Here is a 13370-nt window from a genome sequence, read left to right on the forward strand (position 1 = left end):
GACATCAACCTTTAAGAAATATTGAGTAAGTACATTTTAAAAATATTTTCTGTAGACCGTTAGGAAAATCGCACAACTATGTAATATATACCAAAATGTTCATAAAACTCGCTTCTTTTAAACTCAATATCAGAGAATACCATAGCGCTTATAGGAAGAATTTTATAATAACAATTAACATTATGTTCAAAGTAGCCCCATTTATGGGGCTACTTTGAACACTCCTATTTCATTTTTTTCTAGCTGAAGACATTATCTGACAACAATGGTTATCAACAGAGTGATAGTACTCTTTTGTGCCATGGTTTTAAAAATATAACATTTGGCTTACAGTATGTTGTTTACAAAATATTTAAGAACATGTGGTTTTTTTGTATCAAAGTAGCCCCATTTGACGGTAATAGTAAAGAAAAGATTATCGCAATATCTTTTGTAGATCAATTTGTGTTACATATACAATATTATAAGAACTTCAATATTAGAAATGACGAGAAATATTTTTATGAGAATGACAATGCTTGAATCTTTGATACATCCTTAAGGTTTCCGAATTACAGACACAAACAAAAGGTATCTTGAGTCTTCCTCGCCTTCCTTTTGCTAATCGCCTGGAAAGGCGACATAATCAATTTTCTTGATTATGTTGATGTTCGGAACAATGGGCAAAATTGAAATCGTGTTGTTCTGTAAGTACATGCTTAGCTTCCCTTCAATATTCAGTCAATTTATTAAACTAACAGACAAGAACAATGGCCCACGGCCTCACATAATAATTAACTTTGAAACGAAGAAGTTAATCAGTTCGTGCAATCTCTAGTATCCCTCACCTTAATCATTTTAATTTTAACTTACGAAGTAAGTATGTATGTCCTAATTCACAATTAAAAGTAAAAGTACTAGAAAACAAGCATTAAGAGCTTTCTTTATGGAAATACCTTGTATCTTTCAATTAATGTTTTCATTTCACCAAGCTCAGCTTTAGTGTCGGGTGTCTCTTGCAATGTTTCTTCCATAGTTGAAATCCATTGTTCCAAACGTGATCTGGATTCATTAAAATCTTCCCATCTACTTGAAGCAGCCTGAAATTAACAATATCATTATGTTTCTTTCAATTCCTACTGGTAACTACACACTACAAAAGGAACAAAAAAAAACTAACAAAGTGAATGAACTATAGTGACATAGAAACCTTGGTTAAATAACTGTGAATCGCTGTGACGTTATTAAGTACATTACAGTTTTGTTAATAAAATTTAAGTATACTTTTTTTTTTAAACCACTTTACTCACATTGGCAAACATACTTTAATACAAAGGCTTCCAAGATTTCCACTAAAATCTTAAATGAAAAAATAAGAACCTTGCCTTTGTCTTACTTTAATACAAAGGCTTCCAAGATTTCCACTAAAATCTTAAATGAAAAAATAAGAACCTTGCCTTTGTCTAATGACATTTTCCTTGTTAAAAAAAATAGTTTAATATAAATATCCATTGAAAAAACAAAAAGTATTTTAGAAAAAAAAAAAGATTTCTAGTTTTTGTTTGATAGGGAATCTACAAAGAGCAATCGACAGCAAAAGTTGTTATCCGCCTATAATATTTCTTCTTTTCAATACCTTCGATGACAATTGGAATACATTATTCTGTAAATTAAAGAGAATCAAGTTTCTTGCAAGTTACAGCAAACTACATTCAAATAGTTGCTTATGGGAACAAATTAATGCATGATTATAAATTAACTTTTTTCTTTTTTTTTTTTTTTTATTGTGGACGCCAGGAGATGTGAGTTAAAATTAGCAGCTGTTTCGAATAGTACAGTTGACGATGACAAGGACTCCTGTCAAAATGTTCCCGTAAAAAAATATCAACGTATTACGAGGTAAGTTATGGCTAATAATACACTCAAGTATGTTTATTTCCTTCAAAACTTCAAGAAACTGTATAGACGGTACTCAGTTTTGCTGACAACTATACAAGTAGATCTGGAGACAATATCAAAATACATATATATATCATAATGAGCTACTTTTCAAATAAAAGTAATATATATAAAGCTCTACAAATTTAATTATTAACTGAACATGACACAGAGTATAACAGAAACAATAAACTAAAGTTCAAATAAAATAGATGACACGAAGTAAGTTTCTACTATAGAAAACAAAAATCACAACAGTTAACGATTCAATTATATGAAAACACATGAAAATTTTAAATTATTTGTCTAATGTACTAATTCACGAACTCTGAAAATTACTTAACTAATATACTGTATATTCCTTACAATTACGTCAATTTTTCACCATGTCGTGACTTATGCGAAGAACGTCAAACATTTACCTTAAGTTGAGTCATTACAGAAGTCAAATCCATATTTAATTGGTCCCAACTATTTCGGAGATAAGTCATATCTTCTCGAAGAGTATCTTGTTGATCTGTAGGCGTCGTGTTTACAGCCTTGGTAAAGACTTCTTGCATCATGTTCATCAGATGTTGACCCTCAGTCATTCGCGTGGACACCAGCTATAAGAAGGAAAATAATTCTGAGTAATAAGATCTGCAGACTCTCATTGCACAATACTATGAATTTCAAGTCAAGTAATGAAAGTGGTTAATGTCGAAATGTTTCTAACGTAATGGAAACTATATCTGGTGAAAACCACATAAATTTTATCCTAATAAAATTATTAGTTAGTATCATAGTCATAGAGCAAGATCTTAACCAAAGGTTAGCTATTTGCTAATTTCTCATATTCAATCATTTTCGTGTATGCAATGTAGAACACGAAGGGCAGTCAAAAAGTTTCCGGAATGCTATAGTATTGGCATTTATGATGCAATCACAATGAATCTTGGCCAATGCAGTCTCTAGGTTGCCTAATTCCGAATTTACAAGTGCAAACACGTCTTCACAGGCAGTGTACGAGTAATGTAGCTGAACGGAAGAGTGTGTGCTGATCAGTTGGCGCAATTTCACAGATCGAGCAACGCGTGAACATCAAACTCATATGCAAGTTGGGGAAAATCTGATTCAGAGAGTCTGATAGCCTTAAAAACAGTTTTGCGCCATCGATTGTTTGACTCTTTCCAAAGCTAAAAATGGGCCCTTTCCGTTTCGCCAACGTAAAAGAGATTAAAACTAACGCAATGGCTGAACTTCGGAATATATCAAAAGAGGCCTTTTTTCGGTGTTTCCACCAATCGCAGAAGCGATGGAACAAATGTGTGTTATGTTCCGAAGGTGCCAAATTTGAAGGCGATTAAGTAACTATGTACTTATATTGTGGTAATAAAGAGCTATAACAAAATTCCGGGAACTTTTTGACTGCCCTGACATATATGTTACGGAGTAGTGGCTCAACGGTAGAATGCTCACATCTAGTGTAAAGGATTAACCTGATTCGATCAAACATCACATTCGTTTGTGTGGGCAACATTATGTCATTAGATTTGCTCAAGTTTTTTTACCTTTCCTCGCACACACTCATTTTACCAATCCTTGCATAATCATCTACTTGAATTCGTTATCCGTCCCCTATAGCCCACCAAGCGTTATCGTGATACGTTCACTTCATATACAAATTTCTTCATTACGTTTAATTATTACATGTATTGCCAAAATATTTTAAGGATATGTGCGAGAGGAGAACATAATTCCCACTCATAAATATTATTAGGAAAAGGAACTTAAGTATAATAGATAACAAAATGGTTGAACCCAAATTCTATTCCTTGTCCTAATACTTTCCTGAGAAAATTTTATGTTTGCAGGTAAAATATGAGGTCTTGTTACTTTCATTGTTATACAAGAAGCGAAATTTTCATTCTCCTGTATAAAAATCTATTGAAATATACTATGAATTTAAAATTGGAACCCGACTCCAAAAATAATGGCTGACGCAAGAAAGCAAACAGAAAGTAGTATACAAGGGGGAAAAAAAAGTAAGATTATATTGACAAAGAATATAGCGAGACTTCTTTCAAATCTTCAGTTTAAGATTGGAATAAAAAAATTAGACCAAAATAAACTGCTTCAAATTCACAAAATTAATAATACTAAGAAATGATAATAAGTAAAGCTAGCAAATAATGAATGAGGTACTAGTATAGTATTTTATCACACTGGGTTTCTTCTAACCTACTTGTTATCAAATCACATTTTATCTATTGATAATGAACATATATAATTTTCACTTACTAATGTAAATGCTACATTACTAAGGTAAAAAATGACTTTTTAATTTCCTTTTATTGTTAACTCTAATTCAGTGGTGATTCTTGAGTGAAGTCACATCGGTAAAACTACAAGCACACGGTTATATAAAAGAATTAGAACAGTGGGTCAAATTCTTCCCTTAGTTTCTATCTTTTTTTTTTTTTTTTTTTTTTTTTTTTTAACCGATGTACTTCTTTCAAGAGTCAACACTGCTCTCATTACTATATTACTCTCATTAGTACTTACCCGAATAGTTTCAAGTTTTTCACGAATAGATGCTTCGTCTCCAACGCCAACACAATCTTGAACAGTTCCATGAGCTCTCTTGAGCCAAGTATCAAATTCTTCTTTAGCTTTGATAAATTCTGTATGATCAGATAGATTCTTCTCCACTCTAGATACAAGACCTTGCACAGTTGTCAATAAATTACTGTATGTACCTTGAAGCTGGACAGTTTGATCACGGACCCAACTGCTGGCACTAAACTCCATCAGCACTTCACACCTGTCATTTAATTCTTCCATTACAACTTTCTGTTGAATAGCTTCTTGCAAAAGAGCTCTACATCTTTGTAAATCTTCGGGGGTCTTTTTCTCGCCTTCTGACTCGGATTCGACTTTGATCTGGAATGCATCAAGCCATGATTTCATTCTTTGGTAGGTGTCTGCAAAATCATTCCAAGATGATATGCACTTCGACAAAGTCTTTTGTGTTTCTTTGCAAATTATCCTAACTCCTTCCCAATCTGCTTTCAGTTGTTGAATTTCTTGTTTCAATGTATCCTGGCCTTCAGACCCTGTTGTTTTCATTACAGAACTACTGAGTTCAATAGCCTTTTTCACCAAGTTCTCGCCCTCAGGTAAAGTGGCAGCAATTTCGTTAATTTTCTTTTCCTTAACAATAGTTTGTTCCTTTTCTCCATGAGGATCACTACATTGTTGGACTTCAATTCTAGTTTTCCGAACCCAATCAGAAGCATCAATATAAGCTTGTTTATACAGCTCATGCTCTTTGACCTGTTCTTCAAGTGTCGCAATATTCTTATTTACAAGGTTCTTCAAATCTTCATATCGTTTGATGCTGGCTTCGTATTCTGGTTTTGGTAATGATGGATCATCAGTTAATCGGGCGCGAACACGGTCTATTGTCTCTCCGTGACTTGCAATATCACGCTGAACTGAGCGGATTTTCTCTAACATAGCTTTCTTTTCACTTAAATCGTTTAGGAATCCACCTGTATCTGATCGAACTTTGAGTTCTATTTCATCAAGCCAATCCAAAAGTAATTTATGTGATTTCTGAATTTCTTCAAGCTGAGCTGCTCTATTTGCAAGCTTTTGTCTCAGGTCATTAACATCTGACATCAATTTTTCAAACTCTTGTTTTAAGTTCTCTGTGTCTTCTTGTATCTTTGCTGCGCCATTTTGTTCAGTATTCAAGATGACTTTCTCTTTTAACTCAAGAGCGTATCTAAGCTTATTTTGACCTTGCTCTAGAGACTGTCTGATTGTCTTCACAGTTTGTATCTTGTTATTAACATCTTGTAGTACATTAGGAATCTCCATGCATTCATTAAGTTTTTCTCTGGTTCGATCTATCCAATCCTGGCATTCTTGATACAGTGTATTGTGCTGTTGATGTTCCTGATAATGCAATTCCAATCTTCTCATTATTTCCTTAGCCAAAGACAAAAGAGTATTATATTTCGTTGTGAGTTGAGTAATAGCATTTGATATTCGGGTATCAGCACAAGTTTCTAATAACATTTGAGCCTTCATATTAAGCCGATCAAGCTCCTTCTGCCAGTCAAACAAAGTTTGGAGATGAACTTGGAATTGTTCAAGTACGTTTTTCTTTTCTTCCAAACTATTGTGCAATTTATTGAAAGATTGAACAACTGTTTCAGTTTGGCTCAGCCAATCAGTAGCTTCTTGGTATTGAGCCTCGTATTCAGCCCATTTCACAATACCTTCTTCTAGAAGAGTTTTAGTTCGATTTAGAGATTCAGTGTAGTTGTCAAATTCTTCTTGTAAAGCAGCAACCTCCTCTTCGATAATCTCTCTGTCTTCTGGATCAGCAATTTGGCATGCCACATCAGCTTGTTCTAAAGCTTTTTCAAGCTTCTTTTGACCCTCTGGTTGCTCGCTTTGTAGGATCTTTAATTGTGAAACTTTATTACTTAAAGACTCTTTATCACCTGTGGGCTCTGAACATTTGCTCAGTTTCTCTCTGGCTACTCGAATCCACTGAACGAAATCATTTCCTGCATCAAGGAACGCTTGGTGTTGTTCAACTGTCTCTTTCTGTTTCTCATACAGTTCCTTTGCCTGTTTACTTAGCGTTTCATATTTGCTAGAGATTTCTGAAGCCGGAGCCTGCTGAAGTAAATCCTCTGCCTTCGAAGTTACAGACTGAATCATTGGTTCAAACGAGACTATGTCTTGAACTATACTATTAGTCTGGCGCAAAGTTGCTTTCCTCTCACCAATACTCAAAGCACTTAACCCAGCTGTTTGTCCTTTCTTAGCCTTAGAAACTTTTGTTTCACATACCTTTTGTAATTTTGCTTCCCGGTCACTAATCCATTGTTGCAACTGTGAATACGAAGAGCTATAATCAGCCCATTGCAACAAGCTAGTTTCCAAGTGAACTTTGGTAGTTGAGATCTTCCTTACCAAACGATCCCAATCGTTCTGTATTTCCTTAAGCTGGGTATTGATAATATCACGGCCATCGGATCTTGTATTTCGAAGTACCTTTTCACCAAGATTTACTGTACAGTGTACTAAATTTTGACCTTCTTCTTGGTTCCTTAGCAAATTCTGAATTTCCTCTAATCTCGCCTGTAGAACTTCCCGTGTGCTTGTAGATGCACCTTCACTACTCTCTCTTATTACCTGTTTAGCATTTTCAATCCAAGCTTTAGTCTTGGCTAAACTTTGTTCATACTCCTTGTGCTGTTCCAAATTCGTTTCTACCTTCTTATATACATCTTTCGCTAAGTTTACTTGCACCTGATAGCGTGAATTCAAATGCCTTAATTGGTTATTTACGTATGTATCAAGATGTGATGAAAGCAACGTAGAAGCTGTTTGGTTAAATCTATCAATTTGTTCTTGACCTTTCTCCAGTTTATCCATAATATCTTTCATCTCTGCAACTTGTTTTGCTTTCTCTTGCACCGTAGCAAGGAGTGCTGTTTTCTGAGCTTTTACTAAGATATCAATCTGTTGAAGCCAGTCCGACAGCCTCTCGTATTCATCCTTGTAATCGCGCCACTGAATAACAGTCGCTTCTAACTGATCCTTTTGCTGCTTAATCTCGTTAAATAGTCCCTCAAAGCTTTCCCTCAGAGCTCGGATTTCATTGCGAATTATATCTTGTCCTTGTGGTGATGTACTAGCAAGAACAACTTCTCCAGTATGTTCTAGGTGCTCCACAAGAAGTTCACCTTGGGCTTGCTTATTTAACAGAGCTTCCAAAGGTTGCACAGCTGTTTCAATAGCTAGTTTGTCACTCAAAGATCTTTGTTTCAATGCCGGGACTTTCTCCCGAGCTCGACTTAGCCATGCTATCAATTCATCATGAGCTTCCTTATAAAGTCTATGGTCCTTATACTGATCTTCACGTTCAATCAACAAGTTCTTAATTCTCTCGGCCAATGAATCAAATTTGTTAAGAATTTCTTGAGCTTGTGAAGCAGCATGACTCTGCTGTCCGCTCGCAACCATTTCTACTGCTTTCGTTTTCAAGCTGTCAACCTCAATCTTTTCACAGCGTACTTTTTCCTCCAAACACTTCAGTCTCTCTAATTGCGCTCTCTTTTCCGACATAGTTGTTTGGAACTCTGCTATCTCACTGAAGACAGTTTCAAGATATTCTATTGTTTTGTTCACTTGGTGTATTTGTTCTAGGAAGCCAGACCATCTATGAATATAATCATCCAAGTTAGCTTTAGTCTCTACCATTTTGGAAGCTAATGCACTCCAGTCTTCTTGAAGTTTACCTAAAATCTGATTAATAGAATCATGTCCAGATGGTGCTGTATTCGCTAGCACTGTCTGCGCTAGCTCAACTATGCTCTGGATTTTTGTGAAACCCTCTTCTTTGTATAATAACAAATCTTGAACTGTTCCTAATTTGCCTTCTAAATCTTTCTGAGAAGCAGCACTAAGGTCAGAGCAGTAAGCTAGTTTATTTTTAATTTCTTCGAGCCACTGCAGGCACTCACCTAAACGAGTTTCAAATTCTTGATGACTCGTAACATATTGATGCCATCGACTCGTCAAATCTTTGACCTTATGTGATACTTGCTGGTATTTTAATCCTAACTCCGATATCTGTGAACTACGAGCACTCATAGACCCTTTGTACAATTGCTGAGCTCTTTCTGTTACAGAATCGATTTCCAGCTCTTTGGCTCGAACTTCACCTTGAAGATTTTTAAGAATTTCTAACTGATCTTTCTTTTCTTGTAGCGTTGCTTTTAGATCAACGGCATGAAGTTTTGTGTCAGTCTCTCTTATCCAAGACAAACATTGGTCTTTTAAGCTCTCATATTCATTCCATTGTTGAAGTTTAGTGTCCAGAGTTTCAATAGTAGATTTGACAGCAGAAATAAGACCTTCCCATTCCTGTTGAGAAGAATCTACCTGTGATCTGATGTTTACTTGTCCTGATTCCACAGTACCAGGTACAACTTTCTCTCCCAAGGCACGAATCTGGTGAATTCTGTGTTCCTCATCGGGTAAGCTCAACTGAAGATTCTTGAGTCTTTCTAAGTTGGCGTGGATAGAAATCCTTTCTAGTTCTGTATCGCCCCATAACATTACGGTATTATGCGTGGCATCTAACCATTCTTGGGTGTCCATCACAGCTTTGCTATACTGTTGGTGATCGCTGACGATGGCTTCGTAACGCTCAACGTAACTCTATAACATTGTAAAATATCATTAGTAAGAATTCGCTCTAAGAAATCATTTTACAAACATCCAAAGACAGACACTTTAAGAGTCAGGTAGCTTACATTCTCTACTTTAATATTCAAATGCAATCAACAACAAAATTCATGCTTAAACTTCGATAGATGCTTCTACAATTACAAACTTCGATAATTTAACAACTAGCTCCGAATGGTTACAATTTACCACAGCATTTCCTGTCATCAAAATAAAGCCATGAAACATTATTATCTTTAAGAATCAGGAATTATATAGTTATTAAAATCAAATTTTTAAGATTTGAAATACTAGGTATTCCATGATATTAAGGTGAAAATAATTTTCACTAATTTTGATGACATTTCAGCCCATAAATATTACAATTTCTAATATATTCCATTATTACTATATCGTATGAAATCCTTTGAAATAATTGCAAAATAGTTAGGAAGTGTGTTTGTTTGTCCCGTGACTCAGACTTGAATCCTCTGTGGGATCCTTGTAGTTTGGATCTACTGTAGTTCAAATTTTTAAAAAATGCTGAGAAATAATTTTAAAAACTTAATTACACGAATAAACGTGTCTAAGCGTTGCCAATATTCTTGAAAAAATGTATTATATATTTAAATTTGAGAATAACTCTATCATTTAAAAGAAAAACATCATACGAAATTATCCTTGTTTTATATTGTGACACACCATTTTGTTTGTGATATAAAGAACATAGTGTACTGAAGAGAGAATCAAATTTCAAAGAACTATATGGCTCATACAAAAGTGCTTATATTTTCCACCAAATTATTACAATAGTTGAAAATTTGAAGATTACAATAGATGAAAAAATTAAAAAACTATCTCCATTCGAAAATGATACAGAAACAACATTAAAGTAAATTACCTTGTGTCCTTGTTATTATATTATGAATGAATACAGAAAGTATGTGTGTTCAATAACAATTAGCACTATTGTATACTAAAGACGGCCACATATGACTTACCTGTGCTCTCTTCAATATATTCTGATGTTGTTGTGTAATAGCAGCCAAAAGCTGATCTATTTTAGGTGTTCTCTCTGGAAGCCCTTCAATCCTATCTTTAAGATCAACAATATCTTGCTGGTGATTAAGAATATCATGAAGAAGAATGCGATAGGTCTGTAGTTGAGCTCGTTTCTCATCCAAAGTAGTCTTCAGTTCCAAGTCATCTGGCAACTGAGCTTCCACATCCTTCAGCCATTGCTTCAAATTTTCGCTGCATTCTTCAAAGCCCGCCCATCTTTTAAAAAAAGGAAGAAAAACATTCATAAATGTCTGAAGCACACAAAAGATTTTTTTTTTTAATTTAACTGCTATATATACAGTATAATGAACTCATAATTAAAATAAAAGTGTTTCAATTCAGACACGAAAGCTAACTTAATACCAGCCCCATAGTGTAATAACCCATAGAAAAATGTGATTTGAATTTTAAAAATCCTAGCGCATGCATATGAAAATCAAAGTAAATGCACATGTGTAATTGTTTAAAATCTATATGAGCTGAAGGCATCAAATGGAATCATGTATCTTTCGAATGCGATTGCGATAATTCGTTACTAGATATGAAAACCAATGGAATTATGTTGTTGCGAAAAGCAGTTGAGTTTGCACTGATACCAATTATGGAAATGTGAGATGTTCGTAGTGTATACGGTGATTTTTAAGATAAATAGTTTAATTTGGATATATAGTAATAATACTAGTTACAGACGAACTTATATTTCGTTATAGTTAACGTAATTGGGATATTGAGGGTCGATCAGAAGACATGTAATATGATAAGAAAGTCTCATGAATATTGAAATTTTAATGGTCAGAAACGAACATGATTTTTAAGATATGAATAAAACTTAGTTTTATGGATGTTATTCTTTCGAATTTAAGCCTAAAAGCTAAGCTTACTACTCTATGGATTTGCATATCTTCGAGCCTACTTAATATTATATCTAATGTGCTGATTATTGGACTTTTTAAGATTCCTTGAATGTGATATAGCAATAACTGTTTTATTATACCTAGTACAGCTTATACTCGTACAAGAAATTAAGTACAAGTTACTACAATAAAGAAGATCAATATAGAATGATCGATGAACAATAAATGCTCACCTAGATAATTTACTCTGCAATTCTCTTTCTGTGCTGGATACACCATCATAAAGAGCTTCCAAAGCTTGTTGCAATTCTTGCAATTGCAATCTGATAGTTTCACGACCTTCAACTGCAGTAGAGGGATACAATTTCTCTCCTAGTTCTACAGTATTGTTCAGTAGCAGAAGGGCACTCGGTTGCTCAGACAGGAGTTCTTTCAAACCGTTAATCTTCTGCACAAGGTCTCCTCTTGCTCCAACTCCACTACCTCCTTTGCAGCTCTCGTATTTGTCTTGAGCTGACGCTAGCCATGCAGAACACTGCTTATATTTGTCCAAGTACGCTTGATGATCTGCTACAGCTTGTTCGCATTTCTTAAGGATCTCCTACAAAACAAACAATAAGAAGGTAAGCCCATTTTCATCAAAATGAGAACTTTGAAATTCCTACATACTACTTATTAACTCTCCGAAAATTTGACTTGGCTATAAAAATGCATGGTGATATTAGGCAATAAATTTGCATCTGTAACAATACCTGTTCAAAAAACAAAGTAAATGCATCACTTAAAACCAAAAGTTTCTGTAAAATCTTTCCAATTTGTCTGTCAATTGATCATTAAGTTTTAAAAGAGCAAGTTGTTCTTCCGAAACCTTTAGACCTGCTTTACACTTTAGATATAAATCATGCTTAATTAAAACCTCTAATTGTTTACAATTAACTTTATTATTATTATTATTATTATTATTATTATTATTATTTGAGCTTACCCTCCGAACTCCATATAATACAGCTTTATATGGATTTGCTGATAAAGGAAAGCAGAGCTGCTTTCCCAAATATTGAGAAACTAGTAAATAATATTTGACCACTACATGGAACATGGAGACAAGTAAAATTAATTTAAATAAATGTTCCCTATCTTCTCTCGAGGAGTATAAAACTCCTTCACGTGGATAGGATAAATCTTCTTAGGCTGCAACCTGCAACTTTTCTCAAATTCGAAATAACCCGGAATTTGAAAAAAAAAATAATAATAATAATCCGGATTATTTCATATTAAGAATATATATGGTAGGTCTCAAAACGTCTCTTACATGATAATAATACATGTACATTTTATCTATCAGAAATGCAATATTTTGGTTGCCGTTCTTTCAATAGAATATTGCGTTGTGATGTGTACAAAAAGATCCAAAATATATCGAAGCTACGTATGTAGTTGAATTTAAATGTATTTTAAATGTATCAAGCTAATATGATAAAATATATCCAGATAAGAATCAAAACGATCTTAAAACTCTGAGGACAATTCGCTGATAAGATTCATACAAATTTTAATTTTGATGATAATTTAAATGATTAAGCCAAAATGCTTTATTCCTTAAACTTAGACTTTGATACTGATACAGTGAAAATGGAATACCACATACGTGTTTACTTGTAAATAAAATAGATTCATAGTAAGCAAAACCACATACAAAAGTTTTTGTCATTGAACCAACTGACTCAAAGTCTCATATGTAGGGGTTTATAGCTCAAATCCGTTTTTTTTTTTTTTTTTCATTTTCCATGCAATGATATTACTTTTATTATTAAATGAAGATTAAAACAAATAAAACCCTCAGTAGTTTAATTTTCTAATTTTAACAGTTATTAGGATTACCAGAAAATCTTTTAAGATTACCATCTTTAAGGAAGTTACTATGTAGGACAATAACAAAGTATACTTGGTTAATCTTATTTCTCTGTGAGATTTAAAAGCTGTAAATTTTTGAACAAAACTTTAAAATTTTCAACTAACAATACAGTAGCTTCAACGAGTTGTATTATTGTTACAACAATATACTTTTATTTATTTATTTATTTATTTATAGGTATCCATGAGAGCACAACTATTATAGCATATAATTTGTCATCTTTGAAGATCATTACAAGATAAGAAGAGACTATAATTTGTCATCTTTGAATATCATTACAAGATAAGAAGAGACTACAATTTGTCATCACAAGATAAGAAGAGACTATAATTTGTCATCACAAGATAAGAAGAAACTATAATTTGTCATCACAAGATAAGAAGAGA

General features: G+C 33.7%; 1 protein-coding gene across 1 annotated transcript in view; it reads right to left on the minus strand.

Annotated features, from left to right (window-relative positions):
* Window positions 1-13370, minus strand: part of LOC145690299 (muscle-specific protein 300 kDa-like) — a 633032-nt gene that overhangs the window by 326401 nt on the left and 293261 nt on the right. The window contains exons 46-50 of the mRNA XM_081765072.1: window positions 11303-11670; window positions 10155-10431; window positions 4462-9147; window positions 2340-2522; window positions 936-1079 (exon numbers count right to left, since the gene is read on the minus strand). Of these exons, the coding sequence (XP_081621198.1) occupies window positions 936-1079; window positions 2340-2522; window positions 4462-9147; window positions 10155-10431; window positions 11303-11670 (5658 nt within the window). The remainder of the gene's footprint in view (window positions 1-935; window positions 1080-2339; window positions 2523-4461; window positions 9148-10154; window positions 10432-11302; window positions 11671-13370) is intronic.

This window comes from Thermobia domestica, chromosome 7 (genome assembly GCF_964235325.1).
Source record: "Thermobia domestica chromosome 7, izTheDome1.hap1.1, whole genome shotgun sequence".
In the NCBI taxonomy this organism is placed as follows: domain Eukaryota; kingdom Metazoa; phylum Arthropoda; class Insecta; order Zygentoma; family Lepismatidae; genus Thermobia; species Thermobia domestica.